Source organism: Pyrus communis, chromosome 15 (assembly GCF_041283825.1).
Source record: "Pyrus communis isolate YQ-2024b chromosome 15, ASM4128382v1, whole genome shotgun sequence".
NCBI lineage: Eukaryota > Viridiplantae > Streptophyta > Magnoliopsida > Rosales > Rosaceae > Pyrus > Pyrus communis.
The window spans coordinates 40,833,154-40,860,322 of NC_142579.1; the positions used below are offsets into that span (position 1 = coordinate 40,833,154).

Consider the following 27,169-nt stretch of genomic DNA (forward strand, 5'->3'; position numbering starts at 1 on the left):
TCCATTTTTTATATACCCTTTCCCCTCTGCAAAAAATCAACCAAAGCAAAAATCATTTAATTGTTCAATTGACATTGTCAAAACTTCAGTGTTTAAGTGAGAAACATGGTTCGTCTATTTATTAGATAACAATTAGATGACCAAACGATTTAGAATTTAGTTCATTTAGATGAAAAGTAATCTATAAAGTAGACGGTTTTGATTATCAAACAACATTACAGAATGAGAATGAGAGTCCATAAGATAGAACCAAATATCTCAAATAATAAGATTGCTACATTACTTTACATTTGTGCGACTTGAACTAAAAAAGTAAACCAATCCAAATTGATAGTACTCATCTATAGTGCCATACATATTATATCTACATTATAAGTACTTTGTTTACCAACGAGTATAGGATACTCATCCATTAGCAAAACAAAATAAAGGCATAATATATTGGTTTGTTAAGCTTAATGACGTCATTCGAAAGTTTGAGGCATAGCGCATTCTTACGTTGAAAATAATAAATTAATAATATACGAAGTCTAACTATTATATTGATCAGAATCAAATACTTACGACATATCGATTAAATATTAAAAAATTTAAGTAACTGATTTATAATTTCCTCATTTCAAGAAATTTTCCTTGTATATTTAACGATTTAAGTTAGAAACATTGCAATTTAGATAGTGGGGTTTGCATTACAATGTATTGCATCACGAAGCATAGTATTATGGACAAACCAACCCAAGAACACGAATTCGACCTCTAGCACCACCATCGTTGTAAGCCGTCGTGATTTTGAACGTTGTTGTAATCTCAATTTCACGTGGCTTTTTTTTTTTTTTTTTTTTTGGTTGACAAGAAATAATAGTGTGGTATTTTATTAATCAATACAAACAAATACAAGAGTGTCATTGGGTATAATGCTTTAGTGACTAATAATTTGATTTGGAGTGAATTTGCGCAAACAAACAAATAAGAGTAAACCCCTAGTAGACTACCACAAGCACGAACACACAATCGCCAAGCGCACAAGTGTCAGTAGTACATATATGTCACAACAAACGATAGCCGCAACAACCACAATGGTCATCGCTGAATAACGAGGCCACATAAAGTCATCGCAGCAGAATAAGACCACATCAAGTCACCGTTGACAAATGAGACTACATAACGCATCGCACAAAGGTGAAGACCAATCTAGCCAAAACAATAGCGCCACCACGGTGCACATAAGGCGAGTGAAAACAACTACACTACTCCGAGAAGGGATCCGCTGGTCCACTCATCACAGGGGGACGAGGCACACATGCTAAGACTACCAACAAATTTGCCGGAGTGAGGTACTGGCGTCCACACATCGAGCACCAAAAGGGCTAGTTGCAACAGGCAGCAGAGCCACCAGGTCCAAGCCGCACAAGCCTAGCCACCAGATCAAGTCGAGTCGGCAGAACAAGCCAAGCCGCCAAATCTAAGTGCACACTTTAGTGCAGCCACCAGAACCAGACGAGGAAGGTGATACCACCCCGTAAAAGAGTTGACGAAGGTAAATCCAACCCACCTGCAGCCCGAATCCACCCCACATCAAGAAAAGCCAACGCCGAACCAAAATAAAAAAAAATAAAAAAAAAATCTTGAAAGGGGCATGGCCTAGATCCAAGGCATAAATTCGAGGAATGCTGCACACGAAATGGTGGGAGAGAAGCAAGGGAAGGGAGATGAGGTTGGTGAAGGCCAAAAAGGAGAAGTCGTGTGGTGTTAGAGGAAAGGAAGTTGTGTATGGCAAGGGGGGAAGGCTGGGATGGGAAAAAGGAGAAAAAATGGGGGAAGAGGAAGGGAGAAAAGACTAGGAGGGAAGCTACCACCATCGGCCCCCAGCCATAGCCAGAGGCTGGCAGCGATAGAGGTAGCCGGCTAGGGTTTTGTTGAGGGAGAGAGCTAATTTCACGTGTTGTGTAGGAGTTCACAAATTAGGCAGTGTTGGATGTACGACTTTATTTAATATATAAATTTAAAAGAAGTATGTTATAACTGCATTCTGAAAGAAAATTTTAAGGCATGAAGGACCGTTGTTTGTTACAAAGCTGCGACCAGCAATATGACTTGCGTCGTCATTTCATAGTTTTATTAGTTCATGACAACACACGTGCGATGATGTGCCACCAAAGCAAGCAAAATAATTATTTAAAAAGTCAGAAGAAAAAAAAACAGAAAAGAAATAAAATTCAAAGACAGACACATCATAATCATCATTCTTTTCTAATTCCATCCTTTCTCTCTCCTAAACCCGTTAGACGCAAACAGAGACAGAGACAAACCCCAGATCCCCCTCTCTCTCTCTCTCTCTCTCATCTTTCTCTCTCTACATTTTTTCTGATACAACGTAGGAAGAAGATACCCCATTGTTGATTGAAAGCTAAGTCTCTCTCTCTCTCTCTCTCTCTCTCTGATACACACAACAAATAAGTGTGTGAATGTGAAAGCTAAGTCTCTCAGAAGCACTTTCCGTAGAAACCCAGCAAAATCCATTCCTTCTGGTTCCTCAACATTCTCTCTCTCTCTCTCTCATGGGGCCTGGTTATTTAATTCCTCTGGGGATTTCGTGAGTTGGGTATTCGAGCTGAGATGGGTTTTACGTTTCGGAGCAATGCGGGTTGAATTGGAGGGGTTTTGGGAGTTGGTTTTTCGTGGGGTGTTTTCGGATCTTGAGGAACAATGGCGTTGTTTAGGAAGTTCTTCTACCGGAAGCCGCCGGACGGGCTTTTGGAGATATCTGAGAGCGTTTATGGTATGCTTTTCTGGGCTTTAATTTCTTTCAAATTTGGTTTATTGAAGATGATGTTTGTTAAATTTGCGTAATCCTTGAATGTGGTTGGTGTTACTGGGACTTTTCGTTCTTTATGTTCGTTTTCTCGTGTTTTGTTATTAGAATCTCAACTAAGAGCTGCTTGTTTGCAATTTGAAGATGTCTATATTTGGAGATGCATATTTACTGTGTCTTTTGGGATTCCTAAGAATGAAGTTGACTGCATTAGTTGGACAGAATATGCATGAATGGAACGGCACTAGTTTGACCGATACAAACTTTGGGGCGGCTCCGTTACTATGTCCTGGGAATTGGGTTCAGGGTTGATTTGTGGGCACATGCCGGACACTTTTTTACTGGCATTTAACTCTAAAGTTGATAGAAGAAATGAATCTAAAGTCAGTACTTCATTTCCACTCAGTCACAAATTATGAAATTTTTGATTTTGGTGTGGTGATATACAAATTTTGCTCAATACAATGTGTGCACTAATGTGGAATTTATCCATTTTTTATGCTCTGTATATACATGCTAATATGCATATCCTTCAACAGTTGAACGCTGATGAATGTTTCCGAAGGAACCAATTTGTTTTGTATTTGCTGGTTTGTTCACGAGTTCTGTGTGTAGTTATGCACTTACGCTGCAGAAGAATTTAAACTACATGCATTTACATGTTGGTAATTGTTTCTCTGCACATGTAGTTTTTGATTGCTGTTTTACCACCAACATTATGGAAGAAGATGAATATAAAGTCTACATAGGAGGCATAGCAGGTCAACTGTGTGACCAGTTTCCTGATGCTTCATTCATGGTCTTTAACTTTCGAGATGGAGAACACCAAAGCTTGCTTTCCAACATATTGTCTGAGCATGACATGACAGTAATGGACTATCCTCGCCACTATGAAGGTTGCCCACTTCTTACAATGGAAGCGATCCACCACTGCCTGAGATCAAGTGAAAGCTGGCTTTCACTTGGGCAACAGAATGTGCTCTTGATGCATTGTGAACGAGGTGGGTGGTTGGTATTGGCATTCATGCTGGCTGCACTCTTGATTTACAGGAAGCAGTACACTGAGGAGCACAAGACGTTGGACATGATTTACAAGCAAGCACCTAGGGAACTTTTGCAGTTAATGTCACCATTGAATCCAATGCCTTCACAACTGAGGTATTTGCAGTATATAACAAGAAGAAATGTGGGATCAGAATGGCCTCCACTGGATAGGGCGCTTACGTTGGACTGCATCATCATTAGATTCATTCCTAATATGGACAGAGAAGGAGGTTGCCGTCCAATATTTAGAATATATGGACAGGACCCTTTTATGGCTGCTGATCAAACTCCTAAAGTTTTGTTCTCAACACCAAAAAGGAGCAAACTAGTACGACATTACAAGCAGGTGATTTAAGTCATTTTACTCTCATTTATATGTTTTTTCCCTTGGTAATTGTAGATTGTAGTTTTTTTTTCCTGAACAAGAAAGAGTTTTTGTTGGTGATTTGTTCTCATGTGCTTGGATCATTTATTCTTCCCACAATTGTACTCTTAAGTTCTTAATTGTACTATTGGAAGTTGCTGGAAGTCTGTTCTCGTGTCCTATTAGCTTAAGTAGGATATTTGCATATCATGGTTTCATTTATCTATATGTTGATGCTTTGCCTTGAACTTCATTTTAATTCTTAACTTCTTGGTGCAGGCAGATTGTGAACTAGTTAAAATTGATATACATTGCCATATCCAAGGTGATGTGGTTCTAGAGTGTATTAGTCTGGATAGCGATCTGGAACGTGAAGAGATGCTGTTTCGGATCATGTTCAATACGGCCTTTATAAGGTCCAATATTTTGATGCTTAATCGTGAGGACATAGACATCTTATGGAATGTTAAGGATCAATTTCCCAAGGATTTCAGAGCAGAGGTACTCATCTACCCTTTGCGTTCTCCTTTATCTTTTTGTTTAGTGAAATTTCAACTTCATGTTCAGGAGCAAATTAAATCATTATCACAACTGTTAATAATTTTATCTGGATGAAGGTTCTTTTCTCGGAGATGGATGCTGCTTCTTCTCTTATAGATATTGATTTGCCTGGTATGGAGGAGAAAGATGGCCTTCCTGTGGAAGCTTTTGCAAAGGTTCAGGAAATGTTTAGCAGCGTGGATTGGCTAGATCCAAAGTCAGATGTAACACATGTACTCCAGAAGATTGCCTCGTCAGGTGCTCCTCGTAAACTGGATAGTACTTCTTTGCATAACATTCAAACAGGCAGCTTGTTGCTGCAATCAACTCCTGAAATACTTAAATCAGAAGTGAAGTCATCAGAAAATGATATCAAGAGTCTCACATTCGTGCCTCAGGGGAAACATGATAGTGCTTCTGGTTATACTACAGAGACAGGGAGCTTTTTGCTGGAATCAATTCCTGAAACACTTAGTTCAGAAGTTAAATCAATAGAAAATGATGTCCAGAGTCTCACATCTGTGGCTCAGGGGAAGCATGATGGTGCTTCCGCTCATACCACAGAGGCAGGCAACTTATTGGTAGAATCACTTCCTGGAAGAGTTAAATCAGAACCAAAGGCAACAGAAAATATTATTAAATCAGAAATGAACTCATCAGCAACTGCTATCAAGAGTACCGTATCTGTGGCTCAGGGGAAACATGGTACTGCTTTTGCTCATGCTACAGAGACAGCGAACTTGCTGGTAGAATCACTTCCCGAATGCCGTAAAACAGAACCAAAGGCATCAGAAAATAGTATCCAGAGTCCACCATATATGGCTCTTGGGAAACTATGTATCTCCAACATTCAACCGTCTCTAGACAGTGGTATAATCAGAAAAAAGATTGAACCCCAAGACCTACAAGCTGCTCTCCTACGCCCTACCCATTCTAAAATCATATCTCAGCATGCACGTCAAGGTTCCCTATCTGCACCAGTTTCATATTGTAATTCCTTGCAAGGATCGCCTGTGCCAATATCAAGATATCAAAGTGCCTTAGCCCTCGGCATTACAGCCCTGTTGCAGGATCATAAGGAAGAAGAAATCCGACAGCCTGAAACTGTATCTCCTGTATCGCATGCCCCATCAGCTCCTGATTTAACTCTAAGGTCTCTACCTAAACCTCTGCAGCCTGGTAAGTTGTCTTTTCCCGTACCACCACCTTCCTCGTTACAATTTTCTGGGCATGCAACTGTAGAAAAGATTTATGTTGCTAATCCACCTTCTCCTCTGCCACCAGAACTTCCACAACAGACTTCAAATTCCCCAGAGTATTTGCTTACCGAACACACTAAAACTACATTACAGGGTAGAGGTCAGTCAGCATCTTTTCCTCTCCACCGTCCACCTCCACCTCCACCTCCACCTCCACCTCCACCTCCACCTCGTAATCAGTTAGTGACATCTTCATCCTCTGATAGCAAGGGCACAGTTTCAATTCCTCCTCCCCCTGCACCTCCTCATTTTTCAGGGCCATCTCCATCTTCCCCGGTCAAGAACTTAATTTCAGCTCCCCCTCCCCCTCCTCCACCCCCATCTTTTTCAGGGTCATCTCCATCTCTCTCTGTCAAAATTCTAATTTCATCTCCCCCTCCTCTTCCTCTGCTCCATTCTTTCTTGGAGGAATCTCCATCATCCTCTCTCAAGAACTCAAGTTCAGCTCCCCTTGCTCCTCCTACTCCTTCATCCTTTCCAGGACCATCATCCTCTCTCAAGGACTCATTCTCACCCCCCACTCCCCCTCCACCTCCCCCTTCCTTCCAGGGAATGTCATCCTCTGTCAAGAACTCAGTTACAACCCCATCTCCCCCTCCTCCACCTCCTTTTTCAGGAAGACCACCATCATCCACAGTCAAGGCCCCCACTATTGCAGCTTCCCCTCCACCTCCACCTCCATCCCCTGGTACTGCTTCTTCAGCAGTCACGTATGGCCCCCCTCCACCTCCTCCACCTCCTCTACGTCCAGGCCCTGCCTCAACTTCGAATGTAACACCTTCTGCACCACCACTGCCCCCTCCTCCAGCTTTGGCACCAAAGGAATCCTTATCCCAGAATGCTGCACCTGTGCCACCTGTTCCACCTCCTCCTCTTCCTAATGGTGTATCAAAGTCTGGTGGTTCCCTCACATCCAACTCCAGCGATAGTAACGGTAATATTCCTTCAATTCCTGGACCACCTTCTGGAGTTCCGTTTAGTCTGAAGGGACGGGGCCTAATGAGTCCATGTTCCAGAAATCAGCCTCAACCCAAAAAGGCCAATCTGAAGCCATATCATTGGCTAAAATTAACAAGAGCGATGCACGGAAGCTTATGGGCTGAAGCACAAAAAGCTGATGAAGCAACCAAGTATGCCACTTCTTTAAATAATTTATTAGTTTTTACAAATTCATACAGTTTGCACCCTATTCTGAATCCGTTTTCTCTGCTCCAGGCCTCCAGAGTTTGACATGAAAGAACTTGAGAGTCTTTTTTCTGCGGCTACTACAAATTCAGACCATGGGAATACAGGAAGAAAATCTGGTGGTCGTACCAAAGGACCTAAATCTGAAAAAGTTCAGCTGGTAATTTGCATTGCATACTGGTTTTACTTCATTTGTGGGTAACTAGAGTTGTGTCGATCTGTTAATACAGGGTGGGCTTCCCTGACCTAGCTTACATCAGTAATGTTCCTCACCTGGTCCCTCAAGGAGACTTTTGATGTAACTTGTATATAATGGAGCAAATTATTAATTCAGCAGTATGTGCAAAGTGGAACTTCATAGTATGTACAGAACCAATAGCAATCGTGCTTGGTCATAAAGTCTATAGCTCGCAGGAGCTCTCCTTTTTGTCATTTTTTTGCATATTGGAAAAAATCTGGTAAATATGTTATTGCTAGTTAACTGGCTTGAAGTGAGGATCTATCTAGCGTGTTGGCTATTGTACCTTATTTTGTTTTATTGAATTAATTGAATATAGTCTTCCTTTGCCACCTCAGTTCTAATGAGAAATTTACTGGTTCTTGCAGATTGAGCTAAGGCGGGCATATAATTGCGAAATAATGCTTACTAAAGTTAAAATTCCTTTGCCTGATTTGACGGTAAGCTAAACCTAAATGCATACGTTTTCTTGTATATTCTCAACAGTTTGAGTTGAGTCTGTGGTTCTGTAAACAAATAGATGAGAGTTAAATGCTGATTAATGTTACAATTCAAAACTTCACATACTAGCAACTAAGTAGTGGCTGTTTCTTTGCTGAAAAGATGCATGATATTAACTTTTGTTCTGATTTTTGGATGTTGGGTGCAATGATCTTAGTACAAAAGTTCCTACTTTAATGTAGCTTTTCTAATTTGTTCCTTTTCAACTGACATCTTTCAGAGTTCAGTGCTTGCCTTGGACGATTCTGCATTAGATATTGATCAGGTTGAGAACCTCATAAAATTTTGTCCAACAAAAGAAGAGATGGAATTACTCAAGGTACTTATATCTAGTTGTAAGCTTCTGCTCCATGCCACTCTGGGAGGTTCTATAAATATGCCCTTGTTAATTTTTACTTGAAATTGCTTACAATAGTAAATAAGGCTTCTGTTTTCTGAGTAACAAATCATGCTTTGATGCTCAGGGTTACAATGGAGACAAGGAAAACTTGGGAAAATGTGAACAGGTGAGTGGATTTCACGTTTTCCCTCTTTCCCTTACATCTACTTTCTTTTCAATTGAGAATTCATTTTGTAGACAGCAAGGCAAGTGCTGACTTAATAATTTATAATTCTGTGCATTTTAATTATATGCATAGCTTGCTGTTGCTTATCGTTCAGCTGAAATAAAATATATTTTGGTGCCAACTGCATAACTCTTAAGCTGCTCTTTCTATTTAGAGTCTTAGTTTTGTATTAGTATTGAACTGTTTGGGAGAAATCACTTTGATAAGCATCCTAACTCTTCTTCACCCATCCCCCACTGTCTCTCTCTACATTTTATGCTTTAATTAATTGCTTTGTGCACTTTATGACAGTTTTTCCTTGAATTAATGAAAGTGCCACGGGTAGAGCCCAAGCTCAGAGTTTTCTCATTTAAAATACAATTCCACACCCAGGTGAGGGGACTGTATTTCTAATCGTTTTATTCCCAATGCTCTCTGTTTCTGTTGTGCTTCGTGTTATTCACTTGTCTATGGTGTTGCAATTTGTCAGGTTTCTGACCTCAGAAAGAATTTGAACACCATCAATTCAGTGGCTGATGAGGCAAGCATTTTTCAATTTTTAGTACGTATGTTTTCATTTGTGGTTGCAATATTCACCTCTTAATCAATTTCGACTAATGTGCTTATCAGATCAGAAGTTCAGAAAAGCTGAAAAGGATCATGCAAACCATTCTTTCTTTGGGCAATGCCCTGAATCATGGGACCGCAAGAGGTGAGTGGATTTTTGTTGGTTACCATTTTGTGTTAATACATCATCATGATGTATATTGTTTGAACATGTGGTGAATCACTGCATTCCTTGTTTTGTGCTGATTATTTTGTTCTGAATCTTTTTACTAGAAGCTCCAGTATCTTGTATTCTTTCTTTGTGCTTGCAGTTAGTTTTTTTTTACTTAATTATACCTGTAGGTTCTGCTATTGGATTTCGATTGGATAGTCTACTTAAGCTCACTGATACACGAGCCCGGAATAGCAAGATGACTCTCATGCATTACCTCTGTAAGGTGATTTCTTTAAGCCCCTTAGTCCATTGTTTTAATCTTTTGTGGAACTTCTTCTCCTTCCCTTTGTGCATTTTGAGCTGGAGAAGTTTAAGCATATAGAAATCATTTATTTGATTAAGTCCCAAACTCTTATAGAGTTGTTCTGTAAGTGTAGAATTTTGAACTTTGACAATTCTATTCATCTCCAACAAACTGCAGGTGCTTGCGGAGAAGCTCCCAGAACTTCTTGATTTTCCGAAAGACCTTGTAAGTTTGGAGGCTTCAACAAAGGTATAATCTCTCTTTTTTCTCGTTATTCTTGTAGGTACAGTGAACACTTATACATTTGGTGTGACTGGCCTAAATTTTAATTATGATGTAGGTACAATTGAAATATTTGGCAGAGGAAATGCAAGCCATTAGTAAAGGGCTAGAGAAGGTTGTGCAAGAGTTGACTGCCTCAGAAAATGATGGTCCTGTGTCAGAAACGTTTTGCAAGGTGACATGCATAAAGTTTTGGGCATATTTGGCTTGAAGAAACTAAATTAGATGACATAATTGGCTCACATGTAAAATTTATAGACCATCATAAATGAATATCCTAAAGGTTTTGATAATAAACACTTAACCACTGATAGCAAAGTTCATCAACTGCCTCTCATTCAAGTTGTTTTACTAAGATCATTTGTTGCTTGTGATTTCATCCTGTTTCTTGTAAATCTATTTTGATGCTAACTTATTTTATCTACTGAGAAATTTCAGACGCTAAAGGAGTTCCTTGGTCATGCTGAAGCTGAAGTGAGGTCGTTGGCGTCACTTTATTCTAGTGTGGTATGTATCAACTTTTGTTAAACTGTTGGGTTTGCTTGTGACCTCTAAGAAACCATTGTTAAACTTACTTTCAATGCGGTTGTCTTCAGGGGAGAAACGCAGATGCGTTGGCTCTTTATTTTGGGGAAGATCCTGCTCGTTGCCCATTTGAGCAAGGTACATTTTTTCCAACTTTGTTGTGCTTCTGGTTCTCTATGAATCATAAGTAATTCTATCATCCATAAATACTCTCTGATGATTCAGAAGTAGTCCTGGTCTATACCCTCTGCGTTGAGTGTCGGGCATTCTTTGGAACATGCAAACTGTTTATTGATCCTCTTACTAGATGCTAAGAATGAAGTAATGTGATTTCTCTGACAATATTTACTCTTCAACTGCATTATCGCATTTTCTATTTGAGTTTTGAAATTTGTCATGCAGTTGTATCTACGCTGCTCAACTTTGTGAGGTTGTTTGTCCGAGCACACGGGGAAAACTGTAAGCAGCTTGAATTCGAAAAGAAGAAAGCACTCAAGGAGGCAGAAAACGAGAAGATGAAAGCGGGAAATCTTTCCAAAAAGGGGTCCGAGCACTTGTTACGGACTCAGTTTAAGAGTGCCAACATTAAGTCATAGTGATATATATCACCGTATTCCCTTCAGCAACCAAAGCTGTTCTCCAGTGGACATATTTCTTCACTCCACGGATGAAATCGGTTCAAAGGACCAAGAACACTAATACAACTGGGACATCCGATTCTGGTGACGTGCAGAAGAATGTTTTCCTCATCGTTTTAAAGTAAAGCTGGTGGTATACAGAAGGCAGAGATCCACCTTAAGTAGTAAGCCCATTTCGTGCTCTAATTTTGTTTTAGGAACTTCTGATCAGTCTCTTGTGATTTCATTGTTGTTGTTAACACGGTTTAATGTTTTCTGGAGCAGAGATGCTGGAGGGCTTACGGAGTCCGGTTCGACAAGCCACTAGTACGATACGACTGAAGAATTTTTGCTGTATAAATATACCGCAGTAGCTAGCCTTTTAGGTTTCCTTTTCGGATTTTCCCGTCACTAATTTTAGCTGTGTTATTTCTTATGTATATTTTGTTTTAGTTGTAGGGATGTAAATCCTTTATACAAGAGAATAGAAAAAGGCCATATAATAAATAAAAAATTGAGAAAAGGGCTATGTGAATGACAAAAATTGTAGTATGCTTTAACATAACTGACGTGTTGAGGTTTCTTTTCATTAGATGTTACGGTAGAAAATTCGATGAATAAGATACACCTGAGCATTATCGAAAACTGCCCTTTGCTCTCCCAACGGCTCTTGGTATGGAGGAAAGGACAACAACCAGAGCCATGCCTTTTGGGGTAGGTGTTGGTCTTTGTCTTGATGCTCTAGTCAACTGCGTTTGTGGTCCACAACTTTAGGTTGGTACCCGTACCATTATTGAACTAAATGGGAAATGACATGGTAACCATGGTTAATAGTGTGGTATAATCAACACCCTAATCCAATTTTGCATGACGTACCCACTCTGATGTCACTCTGTGCACTCGTGTTCAAGTTTGAGGTTCTCAAGAACTGTAAATTTGAAGATAGGACTTCGAGTGAATGAGTATGTTCAACAACTTGAGGTACAAGTCTTTTAATATTAATGCTTCGTTTAATGATTATGACTGAATTGGAATGCGCAACTCATAAAATACCGTGTATGTCGAAAAGCAAGAGTGAGCGATTTTTCATTTTAAATGGATCAAAACAAATTAGAAAACTTCTCTTTTACAATCCTCTCTATCACGTTGTCATTTGCTTGTGAAACCTTAAAAGATGTAAACCTTAAAACCTGCTGATTGTGGAAGGACGGCCAATCAAATTCAACGCAGAAAAATGTGGCGGCTAATTGATTATAATTTTGTGTAGTGGTGGTGGAAAAGTCTTTAAAAACAGTAATTTGTTTATGGAATTTTTGCCCCAAAAGCCTGAATTAAAGATTTGAGTAGCTGAGTTAGGCAGAGTTCCTTTATGTCTCGGGAGTTTGACAGTTTTTTATTTACAATTTTATTTATCAGATTTTTGTGTTGAAAATGAGTAATTCATCGTCTACCTTTAAGTTCGATAAAAAACTTTCATATCACTCCTCAATATTGAATATAAAGAGTTATTTGAATCAGTTTAATTATGTCATAATGACTTATTATGTGCTCCTCACGTCATGAGATGATTAGAAGAGACCAACTTTAATTATGCCTTAGTTCATCAAAAACTTGCTGTTGCTTATTCTGTGCATTTTAATTATATGCATAGCTTGCTGTTGCTTATCGTTCAGCTGAAATAAAATATATTTTGGTGTCAACTGCATAACTCTTAAGCTGCTCTTTCTATTTAGAGTCTTAGTTTTGTATTAGTATTGAACTGTCTGGGAGAAATCACTTTGATCAGCATCCTAACTCTTCTTCACCCATCCCCCACTGTCTCTCTCTACATTTTATGCTTTAATTAATTGCTTTGTGCACTTTATGACAGTTTTTCCTTGAATTAATGAAAGTGCCACGGGTAGAGCCCAAGCTCAGAGTTTTCTCATTTAAAATACAATTCCACACCCAGGTGAGGGGACTGTATTTCTAATCGTTTTATTCCCAATGCTCTCTGTTTCTGCTGTGCTTCGTGTTATTCACTTGTCTATGGTGTTGCAATTTGTCAGGTTTCCGACCTCAGAAAGAATTTGAACACCATCAATTCAGTGGCTGATGAGGCGAGCATTTTTCAATTTTTAGTACGTATGTTTTCATTTGTGGTTGCAATATTCACCTCTTAATCAGTTTCCACTAGTGTGCTTATCAGATCAGAAGTTCGGAAAAGCTGAAAAGGATCATGCAAACCATTCTTTCTTTGGATAATGCCCTGAATCATGGGACCGCAAGAGGTGAGTGGATTTTGTTGGTTACCATTTTGTGTTAATACATCATCATGATGTATATTGTTTGAACATGTGGTGAATCACTGCATTCCTTGTTTTGTGCTCATTATTTTGTTCTTAATCTTTTTACTTCTTAATCCACGGATGAAATCGGTTCAAAGGACCAAGAACACTAATACAACTGGGACATCCGATTCTGGTGACGTGCAGAAGAATGTTTTCCTCATCGTTTTAAAGTAAAGCTGGTGGTATACAGAAGGCAGAGATCCACCTTAAGTAGTAAGCCCATTTCGTGCTCTAATTTTGTTTTAGGAACTTCTGATCAGTCTCTTTTGATTTCATTGTTGTTGTTAACACGGTTTAATGTTTTCTGGAGCAGAGATGCTGGAGGGCTTACGGAGTCCGGTTCGACAAGCCACTAGTACGATACGACTGAAGAATTTTTGCTGTATAAATATACCGCAGTAGCTAGCCTTTTAGGTTTCCTTTTCGGATTTTCCCGTCACTAATTTTAGCTGTGTTATTTCTTATGTATATTTTGTTTTAGTTGTAGGGATGTAAATCTTTGATACAAGAGAATAGAAAAAGGCAATATAATAAATAAAAATTTGAGAAAAGGGCTATGTGCATGACAAAAATTATAGTGTGCTTTAACATAACTTACGTGTTGGAGTTTCTTTTCATTAGATGTTACGGTAGAAAATTCGATGAATAAGATACACCTGAGCATAATCGAAAACTGTCATTTGCTCTCCCAACGGCTCCTGGTATGGAGGAAAGGACAACAACCAGAGCTATGCTTTTTTGGGTAGGTGTTGGTCTTTGTCTTGATGCTCTAGTCAACTGCGTTTGTGGTCCACAACTTCAGGTTGGCACCCGTACCATTATTGAACTAAATGGGAAATGACATGGTAACCATGGTTAATAGTGTGATATAATCAACACCCTAATCCAATTTTGCATGACGTACCCACTCTGATGTCACTCTGTGCACACGTGTTCAAGTTTGAGGTTCTCAAGAACTGTGAATTTGAAGATAGGACTTCGAGTGAATGAGTATTTTCAACAACTTGAGCTACAAGTCTTTTAATAATAATGCTTCGTATAATGATTATTACTGAATTGAAGTGCGTAACTCATAAAATACTGTGTATGTCGAAAAGCAAAAGTGAGCGATTTTTCATTTTAAATGGATAAAAACAAATTAGAAAACTTCTCTTTTACAATCCTCTCTATCACGTTGTCATTTGCTTGTAAACCTTAAAACCTGCTGATTGCGGAAGGACGGCCAGTCAAATTCAACGCAGAAAAATGTGGCGGCTAATTGATTATAATTTTGTGCACTGGAGGTGGAAAAGTCTTTAAAAACAGTAATTTGTTTATGGCATTTTTGCCCCAAAAGCCTGAATTAAAGATTTGAGTAGCTGAGTTAGCCAGAGTTCCTTTATGTCTCGGGAGTTTGACAGTTTTTTATTCACAATCTTATTTATCAGATTTTTGTGTTGAAAATGAGTAATTCATCGTCTACCTTTAAGTTCGATAAAAAACTTTCATATCATTCCTATTGAATATAAAGAGTTTTCTGAATCAATTTAATCATATCATAATAACTTATTATGTACTCCTCACGTCATGAGATACTTAGGAGATACAAACTTTAATTATGCCTTAGTTCATCAAAAACTTTAATCCTCCTCATGTACTTGACACTTGACAGTACTAGGTTTTCGTTAATGGACATGACAGTGTTAAGTAAAACTTAAATCATCATTAATCCATGGATTAAGTTCCTAATCATCATTACGACTATAATTACATAAATCATCATTAATCCATGGATTAAGTTCCTAATCGGCTATTAATTTGGTCTGTCTGCAGGTCCTGTAATCGAGCGTGCAACTGCCGCAGCTAAAGCCTGTGTGAAATTGGGATCCTTGGTTAACGAAGCAATGAAATCCTCAATTCTTCTGTCGCAATTCATGCTTTGAGGGCTTCCTAATGCTCCATTTTCTTGATTAGTCGAGCCCGAGAGATTAAGATCAAGGGTTACAGGCTCCGGTGGAGAGGAACTTACATTAATCACGTCATTATTAGGCTCGATACTACTTGAAGGAACACTAATGGGCATAATAATGTTCTGAAGATCAGCACCTGCAGCTACTGAACATGCAAATTGTCCAAATAGTAGTGAATCATTAATGGTGTCGTGGTTGTGCTCTCCTTCGTATGTCACCATGAGGAAGGAGTTATCCTCCATGGATCTCTGTACCTAAAATTGACGCAGCGGAAAACACAGGATAAACAAGTTTAGGTTAAAGAACAAAATATTAGTGGATTCATTTGTAATTGCCTCTTGTTTACCGAAGTGTGTGTTTGTGTGTGTGTGTGATTAGTAAATAAATCAATAAAAATCTTAAATTCTTTGGACAAATGATTCATTTATTGGTACCTTCTTTTTGACAGGGCATCGAGGAGCGAAGGAACACCTGAAATAAGCTCGAGGGGATGAAGGGTTGTCTTTGGTGACCTTCTGTCCATATTTCCTCCATTGATATCCATCTTTCACAATCTATAATTTAGTCCAATTGAATTCACAAAATCACAATTAATATTAATAAATGAACCCTAATGCTTTTAGGTTTATATATAATTTTCAATATTATATATAAAGGGAGGACTTGACTTACAAGGCTGTTGTCTTTAGAGTCGGTTTTTACTAGGAACTGTGATGTCTTATGGTGGGATGCCGGAAACTGATCGCAATGATCATCAGTTCTCGGTCTCTTGCTCGTAATCGCACTGTTGAGCATTTGCTGATGATCACACGGTTGTTGTTGGATATGCACTTGGTGGTGGTGGTGGTGCTTCTGCTCAAGTATAGAGCATCTGGTGGTCATAGCTTGAAGCAGGAATCTTAGGGTTGCATTCTCATTCCTCAAACGTTGTAAGTCTTCTTGAACACTATCCACAACCTGATCATGATCATCAACAATAATACAAAGGCAAAATCAGTCAAATTATCATAATTATTCAACCCAAGTCGTGCGAAGCATGGAAGAAAGTCCGTGGGTAAATGAGTTAAGATTATGCTTGTTAGGCTTACAAAATAAAAAACTCCTATATACAGATACATGATTTTCACACTCTTTTAATTCTGGTTGTTGATTTTGCTTGATTTATTCAATTCGATGACTATAAACAAAGAGGAGTGTGAAAGAAGCTAAAAAAATGTGTGGAAAATCACTATGTCTGGGGTTCAAGGTTTTATTCGCTCGGTTATTACCCAGAAATGAAAAACACTAATATAGAATCAAATTCAGCACCTTTTGTTTGTTAGGCGTACGAGCATCCATGTTTATAGATACAGATAAGTTGATGTAAAGATTCAAAAGCCTGCAGGTTGCTCATATAATTAGCTAGATTGTTCTGCTAGCTGGGAAGGAAAACAATATGCTATCTGCAGACGGGTGTATATAACCAAAGGTCCTTAACCTACACACACACACACACACACACATATATATATATATATATAGATTTAGGGTAGGGGTTGAGGTCTTGAATCTTATCCGTTAAATTAAAGGAAATTTCACAATTGATTCAACGCAGGTGTTAATGGCTTTAATTGCCGTCACGGCTGAACATATGAGGAGAATTTAAATTGAATAATATTGAAATCAAATCCGTGTGTTGGAAAAATATGTATGAAATGATCACGAGTGACGTTCTGATAAAACACGTAACCTGCAACGTCAGCACATTGGAGACGTCGTACGTAAGTAGTGCTGCAAATGTTTCTTTTTGGCCTGGCGATGGGGTCCAATATGTTTGTTCGAGGATCTTGACGCTCTGCTTATAAAACAAGGAAAGAAAAAGAAACGTGGCTTGTTTAGATTTGCTTTCAGGGTGTAAACGTATTGTTGTTGTAAGCACCTAATTACCATAAAAATGATTCTACTATTTAAATGTGCATTTTGTATATATATTCATCTTCTAATAACTTTTTTCGAAGACTTTTAAAAACGCATCTTTTTATCAATAGAAATGAAGATTCAAACTTTAGAAAGAAAAATACAACCAAACTAAAAGCTAGTTGGCAGCAACGGTTACAAACCCAAATTTTGGTGAATTGATGATGTTATATTTGGAATTTAATTTCCTTAAGAGTTTTGGTTGTATTTTACCAATTAAAAGAGAAAAAAATATACATATAACATGTAGGCATCAAAGTTTTCTTCCTCGCAATAGGCTTGAAACAAGAACCTATCATCTATGGTTTCTTTTTTTGATGTTAATGGCAAAAGGCAAAGAGCTTTTCCATCTCAGGGAGATCTCATATGTGTAGATTGTAAGGGCCATGTCAAGCTCATGAACGTCTTTGACTGTATATATTTCAACTTAACACTACATAAAACATCTTGGAAAATAGTTTTCATTAATTTTAAACGAGTCTTCTCTAATCCCCTAATTATTTACCCTGATTAATTAAAAGGCTAGCTAATCATTGTGGTAATTAAAAATGGAATTGGAAGAAAAGTAATATTTGCTAAGTGGCAATGGGAACATGGTAAGGTTGCAGCATGCCACCTCAGAGAAACCCAAAAGTCGTTTCTTTTTTCACATATTCATAGGTCAATGGTCGTCGAAGTCTAAACGTACACAGACGAAAGGGAAAAATTAACCTACAAAGGAGAAGCTAGCCAGGGACCAGTCCATGTACGAAACTTCCCCACCACGGTACCACACACTTTACCGCGCGACTCTCTTCCCTCTTCCTTTACCATATATCTCGAGATACTTTATTAAAAGTATCAAATATTAACGGTATTTTATATGTTAAAATATAAGTCTAAAAAATTATATTTTTTTTCATATTCTTTTATTTATTTTATAACAAGTGATTATACAAGCGAAAAAATATATAATTTCTCATATATATCTACTTATAATTCGTTCTTGTAATATATTAACCCGGTCACTAATTAACTTTATTACTAATTTAGTGCTCCATTTAAAAAAATGATTTTCATACGTTACTTTTTTTTATAAATATTATTTGTTTATTTTAATTTTTTAACTGAAGAAATAAACAAAACAAAAATATTAAAAATATACATATATAGTAAATCAACACATTACTCATAATTGGGCAAGAGTATGCAGTAACAAAATCATCCTCTTTCCATTAAGCTCGAATACTCATTATATTTGTTTAATTATATACATAAATAAGAGTAATGGTATGACGATCACATGATTCACATCTTTGTGCTATAAAACAAATATTTTTTCTTTATCCTTTAAGAAAAATATCATATCACATGCTAGTGGGGTACGTGCTACCTAGTGCCAAACGACCACTTGGGAGAGTTGGGACAGGTGCTCGTCCCCAGTTACTACGGAAAAGCTCCACTGCAAACTACAAATCGTTTTCACGTGTGAAGACTTTCTCTGGTCATAAATAAATAAGACCTAGACGCCAATACGAGACACATATCATTAATTACACTCCACAGGCTTTCCTACCTTGCTAATTGATTGATTGCAACAGGGCTAGTAGCAATCGGTTAATTAAGCGCATTGACTTTTGTATTCTAAGTTCGAAAGAAAAAAAACCAAAACAATTAGTGGTATTAATTACATGTTGAATTTTAGAGAAATGTTAAAGTGACTATCTCAAAAGTGAGGTTTTCCATGAACGCTCTATTACCTCATGTTTTTTGCATAACTTTTTATAATGTTGACACTGAAATTAACGTTAAATTGTGAGGTGATAGAAAATTCATAAAATGTCTAACTTTTAGAGAGTCTCCTTAGCATTTCTATTTTATTTTGTTATATAAAAAATAAAAATTGAAGAGTACGCAGTAGTAGTTCTTTAATTAGTCAATTTATACGGCTGCATCACGCACGACTATATATTCCACTAGTTAAACTTTTCAAGAAATTTTTTACGGAAAACTAATGAAAGGAGTTTGAAAACTTTGAGTTTTAACAATAAAGACAAAATAAAGGGTAAAGTGAATAGTACCAGAATTGACTTTTTAGCTTAAAAATGTGATTTTTCGTTAAAATGAACAGTACCACAAGTTTTTTTTTTGAAACTCCCAATTTTTTAAGCCCATTATTTTCTTGTCCATTTTTTATCCTATCCTGTCCGCGACGTTGATCATGTACTGTTTTCATATTCCTATAAGCTACTCCAAGTGATATGGTTGCTTTGAATTCGTTTTGTCCAATATTCCGGCCTTAATATTATTAAACTTTTTTTTTTCCTGATACAACCAGCACCTTCAAGTCGTTCCATATAAAATCTTATAATTTGGATTTCTGTATTTTTCTTTGCAATTTCTGTTTGATTTCTGTTGATCTTTGTAAGCGGAAACAGTGGTGTTTGTGACATTAATTATTCCCACAAGCGAACCCCCTACATGTTGAATCATCGTTGATATATATTCTTTCTTTAAATGTTTGCAATTCCAACCCAATATGTGTAAAGAATCCATACACTACTTAGTACAAGGGTGCTTCAATAGAAGTCTTGATCAACTTATCTGGAAGTTAACTATATCCATATGTGACGAACAATACATATTTAGAGCACTTAAGGAAGTTCAGGTTTTCGAAAACCAATTTGTCATATGTGAGGAGTTGGCCCTACTAGGTGCATTAACTTTAAGAACAACTCTTCAAATCCTCACGCGCCTAACCAATTGGAACTGGATTATAAGTCTATGCAAGATTCGTTAACTTCTTGATATGCGACGACTCTTCAGATTCTCATACTAATTGCATACATGTGAGTGAATAATTGGTAACTATTTACATCCTTACACATTGATTAAAACTCTCAAATAATATGTGATGTAAATAAAAAATAAAAGGGGGAAACCACATGACTCTCTCTCTCTCTCTCTCCCCAAGTGATAGTAAGGTAACTCTAATTAGGGTTTTTCACTTTTCACCATTTTCGGATCATGAGGGGTCTGAAATTCTTCCTGAAATGGCAGCAGCAAGAGCAGATGTGAAATTGGGATCTTTGGTCAAGGAAGAAGCCATTTGTTGTATCAAAAACTGTTGGAACGCCGCTGCTTCAGTTTCTTGGGGGCACATAGTAGTATTGGGACTTATCCGGTTAATGTCACATGAAAAAGTTGGAGGTGCAGATCTCTTTGCCATGGATGGTGAAACGGAAAGTGGAGTACTAGTAATAAGCTGCTGGTTCTGATTTGGAGATACTGGGGCTATTAGTGTAACTTCAGCTCGGCTTTCAGGGTGCATGTGGTTGTGTTCTCCTTCATATGTAGCTACCAGTACGCATGGATTTTCAGCACTTTTTTGCACCTGAGATTTTAGTAAGAATATCAGTATATAATCTCATGTTTTGAACTAATACTATGATCTCTAGTAGTTCTTTTTACTTTGTAAGTGAAAAGTTTGAGGTTTAACTCCCATATATATATAGCTACCTTGTCGTGTCGCCAAATCCCACACCCCAAATACAATATAGTTGTATCCAAAGAAGAAATCTCACTTTCTTTTTTCTCTCTGGAAGTTCATATATATTGGTAAGAAGGAAGATTGGGGTTCAAGTAATGAATTAATATGTACCTTCTTTTTAACAGGGCAACTTGGGGCAAAGGAACACTTGTAGTAAGCCCTAGGTGACGGGTTATCTCTTGTGACCTTCTGACCATATTTTCTCCATTGGTATCCATCCTTCACAATCTGCATTAAATCAAAATCAAATAAATTTTTAATGGAAGTCCATAGTATATGAAGAAAAACAACCCTAGAAATCTCAAGTGATGCAGTGGAGTAGTGGGATAGGGTTAATTTGATGAATAGGACTTACCAGGCGTGTATCGGATGCATCGGTGCGAACATATACCCTAGAAATCTTTAAGTTGGTGTGCTCCTTTGGCCTCTTGCATGAGTACTCTTGATCATCACTGATGGAGCAGGTGTCAGTATTAGTCCCGGGACTAATTAATCCAATCACGTTGTTGTAGTCTTCACTGCCTGCCTTTCGCTTCCTATAAATATCAGATGAGTTGTTTTGCTGCTGCTTGGTGATCATCAATTCTCTCACATGGGATTGCAAAGAGTCGTAATTCTCGCAGAGGGCAGTTAGCATCTCAGTCAGCTTCTTGTTCTCCACACTTATCCTATTCAACTCTTCAGCCAACACATCATGATGACTAGCTACCTGCTACAACATGATCAAATTTAGAAGACCAATTTAATTAGTTTCGTCATTAATTAATGGTGACAAATAGTGTTAGGAAAATGATTTCTACACACGTTTTCTCACCTCCCTCAATCTCTCTTTTTCTAATTATTGGATTGAACAAATTAATTAAAGAGAAATTAATGGTCAAAATTAATAGGGTTATGGATAAGGTAAAAGGATGTGCAAAATCTGTCCCCATAGTTTCATTTAGTTTCATTCTATATATAACACGTAGAACAAATTTAACTCACCTCTTCTTTCACCAATGCGTTATTCCCTTGGAATTGAGCATAATCCCGTTCAAGCTCGTGTTGCATCTGATTTCAAAGCAGATTAATTTGGAGATTAAGTAGACGTTCCAATATGTACACGTATAACTTATTTACCAAGAAAATTAGGTCAAACCCAGAAACAAGGGATCAAAGAATGATATTAACAACAGCAACAACAACAACAACAACAATAACAACAACAAAAAGCTTGAATTCATAATACTACTTACAGTGGCAGGAGCTTGATGATCATCGGCACTGCATAACGGAACAAGATTAAGGCCGAGAGAAGTGTTCACCCACGTTGAGTCCATTGTTGATGAAGATAAAAAGGCTTGGAAGTAGTAGAGCAAATAATCTTTCTGAATTTTCAGGACTCAGGCGCTGTGCAATGCATATATATAGCTAACAGCTATGAGGAGGGCAAAGACAATACTATCAATTAGAATATGCTGCAGGAAAGGAAAGAGGGAGGAAATAGCAAGAAGAGAGAGCGAAGACATTCAAGGTATTTTCTTAAGATTTGTCACTTCATGATTTATCTGTCTAGAAATTGATATTTTATGTAGAGAGATGGCGATGAAGGAGTAAACAGGAAAAGGCTATAAAAGCCATGTTGCCATGTCGGTCTTGAAATTCTTATGGTCAAGGTCAAGGCTCCGACTTTTCTAGATAAGATATATATATATATATATATATATATATATATATATAAGTCGGCATGTTTAGCACTCCTTCCTCGTAACTAGTTGTAAATATAGAGAAATTTTTATGGCTACATCAAATATAAGTTACGTGATTTATTATTTTACGTGTTATAATAAAATTACATAATATAAAAAAGTTTTATTGCTAAAGTGTATTAATAAAAAATAAAAAAATAAGTGAACTAATGTCACATAACTATATTATAAATATACCAAAGAATTGCTATAGAGGATAGAGTAGCTAGTTTTAAATTTTTATATAAAGCTGCTTAATTAGGTTTGGTTTGGTCTTGTTTGTCAATCTGTTGACTGATCAAGATTTCAAGAAAGCCACAGCTTACACGCGCATGATATGATCAGAAAGGCACAACACGGTTTTGAAATTGTCGGGCACTTGTGTGCTAGCTTAGAGTACCTTCCAACTTTCAACCAACCTTAGACTTTTTATCTGTTCATATCTCCATAGCTTTTTCAATTAATTTTCACGTGGTCCTTTTAAGATCAGTTAACCGTTTGTAGCAGTCGACATAACCCAAGTGTGTTGCATGCAGTTATGGAACTATGAGTTCTTGCTAGATGATTATTTTCTTCCCATTTGGTATTGAATGGATCATATCATCGTTATTTATCCGGCATATTTTTCAGAAAGTAAATATAGTTGATGATGGCTTAGCTTTCTCAGGACATTTATATGATGTATCTTGTATTTGGTTCAATAATTCTCTTCTTCAATATTTGGTTTCACCCTATTGGCGAGGTTTTCTGGTTTTTCGTGCCATTGTGATTTTTGTTGTTTCAGATCTCAAATGTAAAAATTGGCTATGAAACCAAAAAGCTCCTACCACGTCTGAACCTAATGTATTCTTCAAATCAATTGATAAAATAAAATGTATAAGACACACAAGATGAGTACATACATAATTTGAGACATAATAAAGTATTAAGGGATTAAGTGTGAGTATATGGGAATAGTTAAAATTAAACCATATACATATTTTCCGTCGTGTTTTTATATTGCAACTTGAATGTTTGACTGCTAGGTGCTACTTAACATTTGATTTTGGTTGGGGGAAAGAAAAACTTGTGTGGAGCTTGGTTTGCCACTAAACGATGCTGAGTGACATTACAATTCATTCAAAACTTGCCACGTGGTAAGCTTTAAATATAATTTTTACCATATTTTATATAATTTTCCTTTCCTTCACAGCTTGCCCCACTCCTTTCCTTGCATTTCTTCAGAAATATATGCATCAATAGGAGGAAAAAAAAAAAAAAAGATTTCACTTTAGAACCAAAGAAACCATCAACCGTGTTGTGATTGAGAAAATCAACCACCCTATAAAATCATCTCCTACATACATTTTGAATGAACCAATAGAATCATGGAAGCATCTTTATCTCTTCTTATGAGGTTTGAATTTCTATACAGCAAATTATGAGGAAATTACCGTTTGAAAATGGTAGATTCAATTTGTATCATCTTTGTTGGATATTAGATATTTGTGTGTTAATCAAGCCAAGTTCATATGATAAAATCCCCCTTCCCTACAATTTAGTAGTTTGTTGAGGAGCTTCTCCCTTTTCGTAGGATCAAAAGAAGGACATCAGTCGCATAAATACCCCATGTTTTTTGCTATAATTATCGATAGCTCATTTATTAGGAAAAAAAAAAAAAAAAAATTTGTGTATTAGGATTAGGGGTGGTTCGGTATGGGATACCATACCGAAACTAGTATCCCAAATCCCAAACTGAAATTTTTTGGGACGGGAATTTGAAGACCAATCCCAAACCAAATTTCGGGAATCTCGAAATATTTTCAGGATTTTGGGACAAATCGGGAATCCCAAATTGAAATTTGAAATTATGAATTGTTCTTCAAATATATAATTTAAGAACACATTCATGAACTAGGAATTTCATTTCATTCACACTACCATTTAATTGAACACTGGCATGCCTAACTGTTTTTATCATAGTCAAAATTCAAATTAATTAAACCCTTTTTGTAATTTGTTGAGGGACAAAAGAATCAAACCTTCTGAAATCATCAGCCATGGCAGCAGCAATAATAAAATCCACATGAATATCAAACAGAACATGAAAAATATACAAGGTGTAGGGCATTCCAGGTTGCAGAGCATGAATTAGAAACTACTAGCATCAATTATAAAAGAATAATATATATATGTATAAATATATATATAATAATTAATATTATATATTTTCGGTTCGGTATGGGATTCCCGAAATATCGAGAAGCCAATCTCGAATCCCATATCGAAATTTTGAGATCGGGATTTTTTCGGTTCGGTTCGGGATTTTCGAGATTTTCGAGATTTTTTTCCACCCCTAATTAGGATAGCCTTCAGAAATGAAAGAAAGTGCCCCTTTTATAAGAGCTACTTCCGAACCGATTTCCAAAGCAAAGGTAGACGACTAACCAAGCAAAGCACAGACAAGGATTGTCTGCCCTCCCGTGCTCTTTTATTTGTGTGGTCACGGTTAAGCTACGTTAATATTTTATTTTACTATTTATTTTTGTCTTATTATCTCTATAAAAAATAATATAAAATATTAACGTGGCTTAACTGTGATCACATAAAACAAAAAAGAAAAGTGGAATAGGAGACGATCTTTATCCGCAAAGCATTAGGTACAGTCAGCCTTAGACAAGACAATCAACCACACCTTACTTTATATGAACTTTTTCTATACTTAATTGAAAAAAAGGACAAAATCGGTTGCTTCTAGATTCCATGATATGAAAAGTGAGAGAAGGTGGGTTCTTATTTTCTTCAGATTTTTCAAAGAAAAGAGGCGAAACGCGGCTTGGAAGAAAATTTGACGAGAAAAAGGAAAGGAGGAATTGAGGAAAAAAATGGGAGGTGTAATTATTTAGTAGAAAAATTTATTAAGAAAAAATTAAATATTAAACTACAATAAATATTGTAGATAATACTTACTAAGTGACACGTTTTGAATGAATGATAGTGCTATTCATCATTGTCCAGTGACTCCCACACAAATTTTTCTTTGAAATATTTAGTGTATATACACACCACTCTATTATCATAGAGTCGGAGACTCATGCATGTTGACCGGTTAAACAAATCTTGTGATAATTACTTGCTAATTTACAATGATTTGAACTCGTAACGAAGTTGATTATCTCCGTTTCTGGATTAATTACTAGAGCACAATGATCAATTTAATGTGTTTATGGTCTCTTAAACAACTGGAAGCAACAGCCGAAAAGCAACAGAAGCAAAAGTCGAAAAGCAACTTAACCATGAAACCCCGAGACAGAGTGTGAATGCAGGAAATCCATTTGATAAATGCAAGTGTGAAAAGTACCATAAAATTTAATTCAAGAGAGTGGTAGTACTGTAATTATCAATTAATAATTTGGAAATGTCAATTTTTATCAAATATGGTTTTTGATTATCCTAAAAGTCAAATAACTAGTAAAGGTTGCCTTGAAAATTTTGGATGTGGTGAAACAACTACATGTGTACGTTTCTGAAAGGATCGATCAATATTTGACCCAACTCGACCTCAACTGACTTGAAATCAGGTGCATTGCATGTGAAGTGTGAACTCGTTAGCAAAATTAGGTTGCCAGAAACTGAAGATGTTGACAGCTACTCCCCTCGTTTATGACTCATTTTTAAAACCAGAAAGTGATATGTTTGTTACTATTTGTGCCTCAAGTTGGTAAAAAAATAGAATAATGCTAGTTAATTCAAAATTTTAAATTAAATTGGCAAATCATATGATGTGTCATTAATAAAGATTAAGTACGTTAATTAATACTTAAGTAATAAATTAATCATCAACAACTGTCATATTGTTTACAAAGTTTGGTTTAAAATTTTGATATCCCTAACTAGCATTACCCTGAAAAAATAAGGTGACTTATTGAGGTTCACGTCTGGCAATTCCTCCAAATCAATTGGGCATGACCGGGCATGCATGTTATTCTCTAGAGTTCTAAAAAAAAATGAGGAGCTATCGGGAGCACACCTGTATAGTGTAATTCAAAGGCCTTTAAATGTGTAATTCAGTCGAGTATTTTAGAGCAAAGTTATTTAGTCAAGTATTTTAGAGCAAAGTTCTAATCCTAGAATTGCATACCATAAAGGAGGGTCGTGAGTCCCCATATAATGGTCTTAGATGACCTAGTTAACTTAGGAGCTGAATCCGAAGATGATATGTGGAATTCAGTGATGATTTCATTTGATTCTCAACTAATACGAATTACGAAATATCCTTACTCATTAGTACTAGGATTCTTTTTTTAAAGCTTGTTACTTACGTGATATGGAGATAAGAATGAATAAGTATAAGAATAGATGAGTATGAGATAAATAGTACCTGTACATACATTTATTTTTTTAGTAAATTATACGTAAAACCTACAGAATCCACACGTTTTTTTCATTTTTTAGTCGTTTGTAAATAAATGAATAGAAATGATACCGATTTTTCCTTACTCTATTCCTTGTAAGTTAATATGCCTGTATATCGTGATGTCCCTATGACTTGGAGTTTAATCCTCAACTCCTCGCCTGTCAGGTTATACATTTTGGTAACCAAGCCAACAGTATTTACCCAGCAACAGTTACTCGTGCACGCCCTAATAAATGACCGACCACTTAAAATTAATTTCACCGTGCACAAACGCAGAACAAAAGAAATTATGTCCTCTAAAGGACACAAATAAGTGTACATGAACACAAGTAGCGTAGTAGTTTG

General features: G+C 36.8%; 4 protein-coding genes across 7 annotated transcripts; 2 read left to right on the forward strand and 2 right to left on the reverse strand.

The window, feature by feature from the left end:
* The first annotated feature begins 2,569 nt into the window (after positions 1–2,569).
* On the forward strand, positions 2,570–11,460 carry LOC137712178 (formin-like protein 18). Of its 2 annotated transcripts, XM_088686731.1 has the most exons (18): positions 2,570–2,779; positions 3,502–4,202; positions 4,500–4,721; positions 4,838–7,149; positions 7,235–7,364; positions 7,811–7,882; positions 8,164–8,262; positions 8,408–8,449; positions 8,801–8,881; positions 8,979–9,029; positions 9,119–9,200; positions 9,398–9,492; positions 9,691–9,762; positions 9,854–9,970; positions 10,234–10,302; positions 10,392–10,458; positions 10,723–11,122; positions 11,223–11,460. In XM_088686731.1, exons 1-17 carry the CDS (start codon positions 2,707–2,709, stop codon positions 10,914–10,916), a joined length of 4,479 nt encoding a protein of 1,492 aa, XP_088542857.1. In that variant the 5' UTR covers positions 2,570–2,706; the 3' UTR covers positions 10,917–11,122; positions 11,223–11,460. The 2 variants fall into 2 exon arrangements, with proteins under 2 accessions (XP_088542857.1, XP_088542858.1); XM_088686732.1 differs by lacking the exon at positions 2,570–2,779 and having other exon boundaries at positions 4,076–4,202; positions 4,504–4,721.
* Positions 11,461–12,253: 793 nt separating this feature from the next.
* On the forward strand, positions 12,254–13,818 carry LOC137729497 (formin-like protein 17). Of its 2 annotated transcripts, none has more exons than XM_068468462.2 (5): positions 12,254–12,888; positions 12,986–13,036; positions 13,126–13,207; positions 13,412–13,480; positions 13,581–13,818. In XM_068468462.2, exons 1-5 carry the CDS (start codon positions 12,823–12,825, stop codon positions 13,667–13,669), a joined length of 357 nt encoding a protein of 118 aa, XP_068324563.1. In that variant the 5' UTR covers positions 12,254–12,822; the 3' UTR covers positions 13,670–13,818. The 2 variants fall into 2 exon arrangements, 1 of the variants encoding a protein (XP_068324563.1); XR_011068002.2 differs by having other exon boundaries at positions 12,255–12,888; positions 13,363–13,480.
* A 1,023-nt stretch (positions 13,819–14,841) lies between these two features.
* LOC137718620 (WRKY transcription factor WRKY76) lies at positions 14,842–16,687 on the reverse strand. The gene is made up of 4 exons (XM_068458171.2): positions 16,525–16,687; positions 15,889–16,173; positions 15,651–15,770; positions 14,842–15,470 (listed from the first exon to the last, which is right to left on the reverse strand). Exons 1-4 carry the CDS (start codon positions 16,552–16,554, stop codon positions 15,060–15,062), a joined length of 846 nt encoding a protein of 281 aa, XP_068314272.1. The 5' UTR covers positions 16,555–16,687; the 3' UTR covers positions 14,842–15,059.
* Positions 16,688–19,952: 3,265 nt separating this feature from the next.
* On the reverse strand, positions 19,953–22,239 carry LOC137747168 (putative WRKY transcription factor 40). 2 transcript variants are annotated; one of them, XM_068487214.2, is made up of 5 exons: positions 21,937–22,239; positions 21,686–21,751; positions 21,057–21,410; positions 20,813–20,929; positions 19,953–20,545 (listed from the first exon to the last, which is right to left on the reverse strand). In XM_068487214.2, the coding sequence occupies exons 1-5, from the start codon at positions 22,018–22,020 to the stop codon at positions 20,177–20,179; spliced, it is 990 nt and encodes a 329-aa protein (XP_068343315.1). In that variant the 5' UTR covers positions 22,021–22,239; the 3' UTR covers positions 19,953–20,176. The 2 variants fall into 2 exon arrangements, with proteins under 2 accessions (XP_068343315.1, XP_068343306.1); XM_068487205.2 differs by having other exon boundaries at positions 21,057–21,413; positions 21,937–22,149.
* Positions 22,240–27,169: the final 4,930 nt, after the last annotated feature.